We start from the raw sequence: 13367 nt of genomic DNA on the forward strand, positions 1-13367 counted from the left end.
CATTATAGTTCGTCTTTTATTCAAGTAAAACTAACTCGGCAATGATTCCGCGCCGTCCTTTTTCACCTGGCATATGAAAGACGAGCGTGAGTGTGAAGAGAGAAGGACGATGTTTGATTTTTAGAGTCAGGCGAGCTCTTAAATGAAATAACTAAACCACAGTATAGCAATATGACATATAATATTGCTATACTGTGACTAAACAATCTATTAATGACAGTGACATTTAACAATGTGGTGACGGATTATTTCAGCCAAAATAGTTGCAAGCGTGCAACCGCACGCAAGTAACCACTTTTAACCACAGTTTAGTAAAGAAAAACACATGAAAGCTACATAATATTAAATACACATAGTATATTATCCCACAACCTGGGCACTAAATTGGTGGTACATTTTATGGAAAAACTAACTCGCCTATTTATTTGTGCTTAAACAAGTGATTTTTATTTAATAATATTATGAAGATGTGTTATCATCGGTCAGTCAAGGTTTGGTCACTATTAAAATAAATAAAAAACTGCCTTAATAATACGTGGGAGAGCCATACTTCGGCACGAATGGGCTGGCTCGACCGGATAAATACCACGTTCTCACAGAAAACCGGCGTGAAACAGCGCTTGCGCTGTGTTTCGCCGAGTGAGTGAGTTTACCGGAGGCCCAATCCCCTACCCTATTCCCTTTCCTACCCTTCCCTATTCCCTTCCCTTCCGTACCTTCCCCTATTACCCTATTCCCTCTTAAAAGGCCGGCAACGCACATGAAGATCTTCTGATGCTGCGAGTGTCCATGGGCTACGGAAGTTGCTTTCCATCAGGTGACCCGTTTGCTCGTTTGCCCCCTTATCTCAATAAAAAAAAAAAACTTATGCACATGACATCTGGCGCTATATTATGCCCACTGCTTAATTTTTTTAATGTGTGCACTGTGCATACTTTTAGTAGTGAAATCCATGTAAAAATGTCCTACATAACTCGTCCTCATAATAATAATCTACGATGCCAAGTCTTATAAAAAAACTTTTTAATTGTTTCGCAGATACACGGACGCCATAATGTAGAAAAAAATAAGAAAACACAGATTAAAAATACATAAAAGACTTTAATCATCGCGAAAGTACCTCGGTCCAATTAGTCGCTCCTCAAGGCTTAGCCAAGTGATTACAATGGCTTAGCTCATTACCACAAGTTCTGTATTAATAATAATTATTAGTAAAAAGCCTCTCAGACTTGTGTTTTGTTCTTTCTTCTTGCTTAACTGTACGAAAAGAGTTAGGTTTTAAAGTGTTTTATTTGGCACCTCTATAGTCTAAGCCTCATGTGTTTGTTTTTTTTTTTTGTTCATTCTTAGTTAGGCTAGTTACAGTTCATATTAGACTACTGTTTTGTATTGCCATGTCAACATAATTTTAACTGTTCTGTGTTTTTTTTTTTTGTTTTTTTTTTTCTGGTAATGTAGTGTGGTGTAATGTCCATAGTTCATGAATAAATGTTTTATTATTATTATTATTATTATTATTATGTGATCAATGACTGTCGTGTTTGAAATTTTAGCTATCTTTAAAAAGTAAAATTTTATCTAAGGGTCAATTTCGACTAGCACTGAAGCGTCTTACCAAAAACTGAACATAACAAATTCAACCTTTACTCCAGCTCGAGCGTAACGCACACATTACTTCTGCGATTCTGCGCGAGACCAATCAACGTAGGTCGCGCGCAGACGCGTATAATTATAATGCGTCGTTTCAAACCATCGCTTGCTTTCAGTGTGAACTGACCCTTAGCAATGAGAGTTCATGACATGTCATATTTATTATAACTCTCACACACACCAGAGATTGAATAAAATCTCGTCAAGCTGTTTTGTTTAGCTGCCAAGATTTATGATGTCATGACTCATGCCGTTTATGCCGACTCAGCAGCTTGGCTTGACCAAGCTGTTTCTATAGCATTTCTTTAACACGCCACTCATCAACCCTTTTATTCCAGCACGGGAACGCCACGACCTCCAGCGAGACGTCGGTCGGAACCAACCCTCCGACGACGGCGGGGCCCAGCAAGCCCGCGCCGCCCGCGGCCAAGTTCCGACACGGTCTGCTGCAGCTCATGATACACACCATCGATCCGATGCACGACGGTGAGTTAGGTACGCACCGCGCTTCGCTTTCACTTTATTACACTACTTTTAAGCGGCCAGACTCAATGATAAATCCTTTTTCTATGTCTAAATATCCTGTTACTCTTAGTGTAAATAAATAAAAAACTCTTTACTTATTCCAACTAACAAAATAATTTACTAAAGTTTAAAAAAATTAAGTGATCAATTAAACTGAGTTAAAATAATGTTAAATTAAGAAATTTAAAAGCAACCTCGATTTTAAACTCTAATAAGTGTCAGGAATCAGACTGCAAAATATTGAACTGCGGGGCTAAAATGGTCTTTAGAGAATCATATTAAGAATCCTAATATGATTTATTTATTTTAAATCGCAAAATGCAAGTCTGCTTGCAATTCCTGTCTAGTAATTCGTACAAATTTTACGTTTGTCAGTTTGACAATTTTGACAATTAATTTTCTGAATTGATTGAGAGGAATTGCTAAATGTGACCATTTTAGTCCCGCAGATCAAAACACTGGAAGTATCTTACAACCTTTCATGAAATAGAAAAACTCAAATTTTCCAGCAATGAGCAGGCTGATCGTGATTAACTGTTGCTATGAATAATCTCGATCAGAGCTTTCAAACAAATAAAACTAGGTCAAAATCTGCCCGTTTTGGCTCTACAATGCGAGGGACAGACGCACACTGACACACCGAGTGAATCATTTTAGATTTTTTTTTTTTTAATGAAATAAGGGGGCAAACGAGCAAACGGGTCACCTGATGGAAAGCAACTTCCGTCGCCCATGGACACTCGCAGCATCAGAAGAGCTGCAGGTGCGTTGCCGGCCTTTTAAGAGGGAATAGGGTAATAGGGGAGGGTAGGGATGGGAAGGGAATTTGGGAGGGTAGGGAAGGGAATAGGGTAGGGGATTGGGCCTCCGGTAAACTCACTCACTCGGCGAAACACAGCGCTAGCGCTGTTTCACGCCGGTTTTCTGTGAGAACGTGGTATTTCTCCGGTCGAGCTGGCCCATTCGTGCCAAAGCATGGCTCTTCCACGTATAAAGAAACCTCCACGATATCAAACTATTTTGTGTTGTTTGTCAACTACCGTGTAACTTGTTACACTGTAGTAACCCGTAAAGGAAATAGGGATCAAACAATACAACGCCGTTTAAAACGAACCGTTACGAGGCCAGCCAGTAATAATATTAATTAGAGTTTAACAACTTTGTAAGAGGCCAGTAAAGTTTAACGGTCATCCGCTTTTACCTCAACATTCTATTATGTTGTTTCATAAGTAGCGGCTGTAAAACGCTAGAACAATCCACAATTTTATTAAAGCCCTGACCTCTGCTCACCTAAGACGTAATTTTTCGTTAAAAAGTAACAACAAGCTAGTAATTTTCAGGGTTATGTAAATGAATACGAGTAAAAACGGGACCCTATTACTAAAGCTTCGCTATCAGTCCGTCTGTCCATCTGTTTGTCTTTAGACTGTATGTAAAGAACCGCGATGACCAGAAAGTCAAAATCTATACTGTACATATTTCTGTCGTCGCAAATACTAAAAACAAAATAAAATTAATATTTAAGGGGTGCTCCCAGTTGTAGTGAGTTCCTAGTTCCTACTTTCCAAAATAATTTAGATGACCTAAAAAATGTTCTATAATAAATGCATCAAGTAGAGGATCTCAGTTGAATATTTCCCTTTTAAAGTAACCATATCCTACAAAGATTTTAACCATAAATCATTGAGTTTGGTCTTCCTAGCTTAATTTAATGTTAAAGTTGCGTCAATGTTGTCACGTTTATCACGCTGTCCCGCTGGATCACGCTCGTCACGTTACGTCACGGCGTCACGGCACGGCTTGCACGCCGGCTATATATTACGTATAAAATAATGCGGGGTCTCATAGACCATGGCGCTCGATTGAGGGTTAAGCGTCACTTGATTTTCAAAGAGTTATGGTAGTGATTGGTGTTGTATTAATTTTGGGATGAATTAATAAGAAAATTTGTTAGTTTTTAAATTGATGCATGAAAGTATTGAAATTAATGTAAACTTATTATTAAACCGCACTAGTATTTTATACAACTACGTTGCTCTGAAATAAGCTTGTCTTGCTGGAAACGTATATTTTTCTGGTATAAAATTATAATAATTTTATGTTTTTCTCGGGATTAAAAATACATAATTTCATGCGCATATAGGTTCGTCGGTTTCATGATGAAAGGTATACATATACAGACAGAATAAAGTTACTTTGTAATTTATAATATTGGTAAATATAGATTCATTTTGCAAGATTTTATTATGAGGAGAGTTTTAACACCATCGTTTATTTTTAGGTTTTCTTACTTAAGTTTTAGAATATTCAACTGCATGCATTGAAACTAGTTATACTATTGCAATACAGTGTAAACATTGAAAATCAATAAACTTTACTTATTTACAGCGAAAATACAGTTCTACGGTGATGTATGTCATTTTTCCTTTAGATGCACTTTACTTAGGCTACCTACTCAACCTAGGTTTAAAGTAGCCCTAGGTAGTATTAATGAATATTGACATACCTTATATTTAACGCGGGAGAGCTATGCTTCGGCACGAATGGGCCGGCTCGACCGGTTGAAATAACACGTTCTCACAGAAAACGTTTCGCCGAGTGAGTGAGTTTACCGGAAGCCCAATCCACTACCCTATTCCCTTCCCTACCCTCCCCTATTCCCTTCCCGTCCCATCCCTACCCTCCCCTATTACCTTATTCCCTCTTAAAAGGCCGGCAACGCACCTGCAGCTCTTCTGATGCTGCGAGTGTCCATGGGCGACAGAAGTTGCTTTCCATCAGGTGACCCGTTTGCTCGTTTGCCCCCTTATTTCATAAAAAAAAACACTACGATAGTTGCTACAGCAAAAGGTTGAAAGTAAACTTTACAATAGGACATAATATTACTGCAATGTTTTCACGCCAGAGGCAGCACTGGACAGCATAGACAGTATACAAAAAGATTTGTTCGACGTTTGACAACGTGTCTGTCAATATTCTGAATACGTGTGCAACATGTCGGATTTTGGTCGGATTATTTACTGTATAAGCCAGTAGCGCCCTCCGCTCCGACCGCAGCGTATTATTTCCTATACGGCAGCGTCCATAAATTGAGTGAGAAAATTTATTAAAAGATTATATTTTAAATCAACCTCCTATACCTCTGCAAACTATTAATAAATATAATACTTTAGAAGAGGCCCGGGCGCGCACTAGCGGCCAGGTCGCGGCGGCCATTGAAAGTATGGTGTTGGTGTGGCCGCTGACCGCGTTGCGGCCATCGAGATAGATACCTTAGTATGAAACCGCAATAGACGACGCGCACCTGGCCGCAACGCGACCAGGGCCTCTATCATGAGCTCTTAAATCCATTCTTTTTACGTCCTTATCTGACTGTATAAGGACGTAAAGTGAATGGATTTAAGAGCTCATAATAGGGCCCCAGCGGCCACACCATACATTCGATGGCCGCCGCGACCTGTGCGCGCCCGGGCCTGTGGAGAGTACAGTCAAATCCGGGTCGATCATACAATTTTCGTTGCCCTGGCTACAAACTTCTAAGCTGTTCGATGTTTGCAAAGGTACAAAATATGTATGATTACCGTTCTATACAGTACTAGATCACGACTGCAACTCCGTTGTGCCGAAATTCGTGAATCGCGCGGGAACCGTACATTTTCTGGGATAAAAAGTATCCTATGCCCTTTCCCGGGACTCTAAGTATCTCCATTCACAATTTCAGCAAAATCGGTTCAGCGGTTTGGGCGTGAAGAGGTAACGGACAGACAGACACACTTTCGCATTTATAATATTAGAATGGATATGTAAGTATCGATTATATTTCGATGTCTGCAAAGGTATTTAAATACAAATTCGTGTTCCCCTGGTCAAATATCCGGCGAGCATGAGTGGCGGATTCTAAGGCACGACAAGGAAATACCGAGGGGGTAGGCCAGGGATAACAAACTTATGGCACACGATAAAGAAATTATTGTTTTAACTAGCTGTACCACGCGGTGCTACCCGCCGTTTAAAAGTAAAAGTAAATTAGTAAATAGTAACACTTCCTATAAGATGTTCTTCCGCAGTAAAATGTGGCCTATGTGTTAATCCAGGATGTCAGCTAACTCTATACCAAAAATCAAAATCACTTCAGCCATTTACACGTGAAAGTGCCGGTTGGCAGAGGGTTACATGAAACAACTCATCCCATCCCTCCCCCCCCCCTATTCCCTTCCCTTCCCTACCCTCCCCTATTACCCTATTCCCTCTTAAAAGGCCGGCAACGCACCTGCAGCTCTTCTGATGTTGCGAGTGTCCATGGGCGACGGAAGCTGCATTCCATCAGGTGACCCGTTTGCTCGTTTGCCCCCTTATTTCATAAAAAAAGCAACCGCAGACGACGTGTCGTCGCGACACTACTGGTTTACTGGTTTCTATGTATTTATCATATGAATGTGTCGCTATGCTTCGTATCGCTAGCTGCGCAGGCTATTTCATAGAAATATGTACATAGAAACCAGAGGCCGTAGCCAAAGTCCCTTTCGTTAAAAATGATGACGAAATACGTTATGAAAATGTATGGGATTTGAAATTAGTCTTCGCAAGCGAAATGTCATTTAGCGATGACTTATGTCAAACCGCATACATTTTGATAACGAATTTCGTCATCGTTTTTAACGAAAGATACTTTGTCTAAGGGGGCAGTAGTGTCGGCTGTCGCGACGACACGTCGTCTGCAGTTGCTTCATGTCGCCCGCTGCCAACCTTCACCTTTAAGAAGTCACAAACATACACCCTCACAAACTTTACGCATTTATTTATATTATCTTCAAAACATTTGGAAGTAATAAATTGCCTATTGCTTTTTATTGGCCCGGGGTACCAAATTCTTAAATCTACATCGGACTAACAAAAAAAAACTTATTTGATAGTACATAACTTCACCAAAGATTTCTACTGAAAAAAGTCACCTTGGTAGAAAAGGTTCGCCGTCCCTGGGTTAGGGAATCGTAGCGATCGATAAACATAAGTCAATTGGGCTTATAAGTGGGCTGAGGGACTGCGCATTCAAAGGAAGTACAATCCATCCATACTTCCATACTAATATCCATACTTAATATTTTACTAGCTATTTGACCGAGCTTTGCTCGGTATTCGATAAAACACGAATTAAATGACATTTTCTAAAAAGTATTCCTAGCTAGATCGATTTATCGCCCCCGAAACCCCCTATATACTAAATTTCATGAAAATCGTTGGAGCCGATTCCTAGATTCCAATTATATAAATACAAGATTTGCTCGTTTAAAGATATAATAAGTTAAATTCACGCCCTCTTCCTCACGTACCTCTTCACGCCCAACCCGCTGAACCGATATTTCTAAAATTTGGCGTGGAGATACTTTGAGTCTCGGGAACGGACATAGGATACTTTTCATCCCCGAAAAATGTACGGTTCCCGCGCGATAAACAAGTTTTGGCTCAAAGTTACGGGCGTCATCTAGTCACAAATAGCTAAGAAACGCGCAGTTCTGCAGGTTCAAGAGCTAGCTAGATCATTAATTGAAGAAACGGGGGAAATTGTTTGGGAGAAGTCCCCAAACTGTTCACGTTTTCAAACCAAGGCTAGTTTTTTTTTTTTTTTTTTTTTTCTTTATTTATTAAAGAGGGTTTGTTCGCTTTGCGAGCATGTCACCCTCATAGGAACATACATAATAATTTATGTCCTAAACTTAATGCCTAACTTAACTAATTTATATAACATGCTAGCCTCTTTTGATTTTGGGAAAGAAAGAATACTATTACATACTCCTATCTGACGTACATCAATATTATACTCGTATAGAATTCTACGTCTCTCGACTTCGTTCCGAATACATTCGATTAAAATATGGTACACGTCTTCCACCACGCCGCATTCTGAACAATTTGGTGATGTGATTTTTCCCATCAATGAAGCGAAACTATTCAAAGGAAGATGTCCGGAACGAAGTCTGAGGCTCAGCACAATATCTTGCCTGCTCATATCGGCATCATCGAACCAAGGTCTTTTTGGTATAGTCATTTGCAACCAAGGCTAGTTATTGCGCCAAATCATTTGTAAATACTTAAATTCATAATTGTATGGTATTTCTACACGTATTTGATTAGAGAATGTTTTAACATTAATTAATTGTCGTACGCATTGCTCTACCAACGTGCACGAGCTCTGTAACTAAACGTGGCAATAAGCATTATGTCAGTTTTATAGAACTGGCATAAGAAACTCGCACGGGACCTTCTAGCAAGAACATGGGAAAATTTATCTTATTTTTAGCCCCCGACAAAAAAGAGGGGTGTTATAGTTTGGCGTATCTGTCTGCCTGTCTGTCTGTCTGTGTGTGTGTCTCTCTTTGGCATCGTTGCATCCAAACGGGTGGACCGATTTTGATCTAATTTTTTTTGTTTGAAAGCTGACATGATCGAGAGTGTTCTTTGTTAAATTGATAAAAATGTATGGAATTGATATGCCATGGCCCATGAGCCGAATGACGACTTTGTTATAGAACGCTAATGTCAATCCCATACATTTTGGATCGGTGATTCTATCAAGAAAAGTCTTGGCTCTGCTTATAAATTAGATTCCCTGAAATGTAACTCTATATTGTGTGAAGTTTATGTACGTACTACATAGGCTGTTATTGATCTACAACTCAATCTCGAATCTTACTCCTCCGGGCGTAATTTGATGTTATTTTCCATCTCACAATAATGGGATTTGCTACAATAAAAATGTATCAGAGAAATTCATAGGCAGATAACGGACCTACGTTATTTGGTCGCGTTATGTCCTTTCAACATAGTCGTGATGTTGGCTGGGTTTAACATAACCCGAACAAATCACGTTAATCCGTCACCAATGATTTACATTGTTTACAAAGAGCCATTCTTTGGAACAGTGTATCTAAGTGTATCTTCTCATGTAAAATAAAATTCAGTTTTGAATGGCTCATTTAAAACATCGCGTCGTCTTGTTAACTATTCAATGTAACCTGACCTTTAGGGTATGTCACACCGAAACAAGAATTCCTTTCATTTTATAGATTAATGCGGTACTTCATTAATCGTAAAAGTATTTTTCATAAATTTACAACGGCAACGCTGTAAAGTAGACCCGTAGTAAAACTAATGCTTGTACTCGGGGGACTGTGTTGAATACATGTATAAATCCCCCGCTAAGCCGTGTACACACTAACCGACATGGCTTTTAGATGTGATACAGAACAATGAAATATATAGTTTTTCACAACAGTCAAATATATATAGAAACTCAAAATATGTATAGTACAAGTATTATTTCAGTAAATTGCGTACTGGCTACATACTCATTCGGTCAAAATCTCGCCTTACGACAAGGCGCACCTTATTTTTGTCATCTTTCGGGAAGATATTTAAAGTATATAAAAAATTTTCATGACAGGTAAAAGGAAGTCTTACCTCTGAAATATAATTAGTTGACACTTTTTTGTAAGCTATTCAAAACTTTTTATTTCAAGATATATTGTTCAAAACATAATAAATTGGCATACCTACCGCCAACAGTATTGGGACATCTACTTTTTTTTTAGTTATTTTGAATAGCTTATTCGAAAACGCATTGCCATGTCACGTTCCAACTACTTCCAAAATCCTAAGTCGTGTAGTGTGTACGCGGCTTAATCGCGGCGTTAGCAAACATGTCGTGTCAACATTTGTTTGCCAGCAGATTCACTCAAGTAAACGTTACTTCGGCATCCGGGTAAGAGATTTAGGGTGAACTATCTGTTGATGGCTTGTATTAGACAATGGCTCTGACTTCTCGGGGCGCGGTGAGGGTCCAATAGATCCAAACCGAACTTATTGTTTTAATACTAACAATAGTAATTATAATAATATTACAAAATACAAATGTGTCTTTATATTACTGCTTATCTTTGAAAAAAGAAGTGGACATAGAATATATTTTGTCCCGTGCGATGAACACATTTCTACGAGTATGCAAACAACTATTATTAAGTGCGCGTTAGTCGCTAGTCGCTAGAAATGATACAACTTGCAATTCATAGTATTCTGTAGAGCAAAAATGTAATATCTTATATATAAAAATGGATTTTCAAATGTGTTAGTCGCGCTAAAACTCGAAAACGGCTGAACGGATTGGGCTGATTTTAATCTTAAAATATTCGTAGAAGTCCAGGGAAGGTTTTAAAGTGACACGAAGTTTACCGGGACAGCTAGTCTTCTTATATATAAAAATGGTTTTTCAAATGTGTTAGTCGCGCTAAAACTCGAAAACGGCTGAACGGATTGGGCTGATTTTAGTCTTAAAATATTCGTAGAAGTCCAGGGAAGGTTTTAAAGTGACACGAAGTTCACAGGGACAGCTAGTGGTAGATAAAATTATAACTTTATTTATCAAATCTAAATCGTCACGATTCTGGGTACAACCACAGAATAGATAATAGTACAAGGTACAACACGCATTCGTTAATCTCGCGAACTTAATATAACATGAGGTACATATTTACCGCATCGCTATATTGTGTCATGGCGCTTGCGATGCGGTTAAATCCATACAATTATGACATCTTTTGCTAAGTACTCACATGCGGTTTTGCTCGATAGTTTTACTCCAAATCGAGTAATAATTACTATGTGGACCGAAAAACTGACAGCTTGAAGGTTCACATCGAGCCGGCTTGATGGAATTAAATACATTTAGTATATCTATTTAGAATAAAACTATCGAGCAATGTGTGGACGAAAGCCCGAGCCGCGGGTTTTGCTCGACGTTATTGCTCGATCGAGCAAAACCGTATGTGAGTACTTAGCAAAACTTCGCTATCGGAACTGACGAATGCATTTTGACTAGGAGGCCTGGCCATTTAGCCGAAACTTTTTCGTTTTCGCTTCGTTATAGAATCGCCGATCAAAATGTATGGAATTGACATAAGACGAGTCGAACGTCGACGTCATATCAACGAACGCTTATGTAAATTCCATATATTTTCATCGCCGATTCTATAACGAAAGGAAAACGAAAAGATTTTGGCTCACCCCCCTGGAGGCCTGGTTGGAGGTCATCCACTTAAAAAACTGATGATGATGAAGAGCAGCCATATTTGGGGCAGTAGGCCGCGAAGAAACGCCTCCTTATATTTAACATTATCTGATTTCAAACGGCTGAACGGAAGTGGTTCGTTTATTGCGGCGGAGTTACAAATGGACACATTATTGGAGTGATTTTTTAATATTTAGGGCATCTATGGGTAGTGAAAAATTGACCAATAAAATGTCAAATTTGTAACTAGGAAGCTTAGTAATGTATAGCCTGAAAAACTAGAGAAATAATTATTTTAAATTCCTTTCTGTAAAAAAATTGTAAGGATGAACAACTGGACAGATTTTTATGAAATTTTGTCGGGAAGTTTATCATATAAGACAATTATTACTTTTCAATACTGCACGTTTTTATTTGTTATTAAAATGTATGATATTGAAGAACTTGTACTAATATAATGAATAAACAAGAAGATTATGAAAAGAAAGAAGAAAAGAGGAAAAGCAGTCTCGGACATTAGTAATATAAAGTACTAAACGTTTGCAAGTCAAGTACTTTTGTTTACTAACGTCTGCGGCTGCTGTGTCGACGAAGAAGAATTATTGTTACTGCACTGAAAAGAAGAATTATCTCACCGAATAGAAGAATTACGCTCATCGTACATTACGCTGACTCTACACCAACCCTACTCACAGCATGGCATGGAAATGTAAGCTATATTGTTGGGACAGAGTAAATCACCGCGTGGACAGTGGCGACTCGTCGTCCACTGATTGTTCGCTTGTTAGTAAATTAACTCCTAAGTCAACATAAATCTGAGAATTCAATGCCATTCTGTGAGTTGGATTGTAGTATAGCCAGCGAAATATGTGATGACCAATGCTACTGAAAAAGGACTGCTAGTTTCAAATTGCATACAGTATAGGTTATCCTACAGTAGGTATTTTATTTTAAGATGTTTCTATCATCAGAGACAACACCAGCATAGAACAAATAGTTTTGTTCTGCTAAGTACTCACATACGGTTTTGCTCGATAGTTTTACTCGAAATCGAGCAAAAACCACCGTGTGGACCGCAAAACTCACAGCCCGATGGCTCGCATCGAGCCAGTTTGAAGGAATCGAGCAGGCTTGACAAATTGACACAGTTACTCTTCCTTAGTTTTTATTACTCGTAGCTAATTTCCTTCGAAATGGAGTAAAACTATCGAGCAATACTGAATGTGTGGACGAAAGCCCGAGCCGTAGTTTTTACTCTACGTGATTGCTCGATCGAGCAAAACCGTATGTGAGTACTTACACTTCTACGGTTGACAACGTTTTTGTCAATATTCTGCTATATTCTGTTATTTCCATAAAGTTAATATACCTAGATATTAAACTTTATGGTTGTTTTTGATATGACGTGTGTAACGATGTGATTATTTACTGTATGTGCTAGTATCACCCTCTGTTCCGACCTTTGCTTCAAATTCCCAATTCAAACTACTTTTCTGCAAAAGTTGCTAATCAGAAATACCCGTGGAACAGTTGATGAGAGAAAAATTCAGCACAAAATGGTCTCAAAACAACTGTTCAACATATATTTAATCTTTTGTGGTAAGACCTATCTATATCTATATCTATATCTATATCTATATCTATATCTATATCTATATCTATATCTATATCTATATCTATATCTATATCTATATCTATATCTATATCTATATCTATATCTATATCTATATCTATATCTATATCTATATCTATATCTATATCTATATCTATATCTATATCTATATCTATATCTATATCTATATCTATATCTATATCTATATCTATATCTATATCTATATCTAAGACTATCTTTAAACGATAATACTACATAGTATTCACCCTAGCAAATAAGGTAAGTCATACTTCCTAAGATATGGGTTATCATTTATCACAAGTTCTTATTGTTTAAACTAACAATTTCTAAACTGAAGTTGAGAACAGTTTCAGGAGGCCGGAATCTCTAAGTTTATAGATAACAAGGGATACGAGAGAAATCTCTTGTCTCTGCCATAATTTTCTAAGAAATTTTCCATATTATAAATCAAAAGTCATGAAATTAAATTTTACCGTTTTTTGTTCTCAATTATTGTAA

The 13367-nt window shown here is 38.1% G+C and overlaps 1 protein-coding gene across 4 annotated transcripts in view; it reads left to right on the forward strand.

Moving 5' to 3' along the window:
- Positions 1-13367, forward strand: part of LOC121736936 (sodium/potassium/calcium exchanger Nckx30C) — a 103087-nt gene that overhangs the window by 61349 nt on the left and 28371 nt on the right. For 3 of the 4 annotated variants that reach the window (XM_042128405.1, XM_042128407.1, XM_042128409.1), the window contains one exon: positions 1989-2145. In XM_042128405.1, coding sequence (XP_041984339.1) covers positions 1989-2145 — 157 coding nt within the window. The remainder of the gene's footprint in view (positions 1-1988; positions 2146-13367) is intronic. The other variant, XM_042128406.1, reaches the window with a different exon arrangement.

The sequence above is a fragment of the Aricia agestis genome, chromosome 20, assembly GCF_905147365.1.
Source record: "Aricia agestis chromosome 20, ilAriAges1.1, whole genome shotgun sequence".
Lineage (NCBI taxonomy): Eukaryota > Metazoa > Arthropoda > Insecta > Lepidoptera > Lycaenidae > Aricia > Aricia agestis.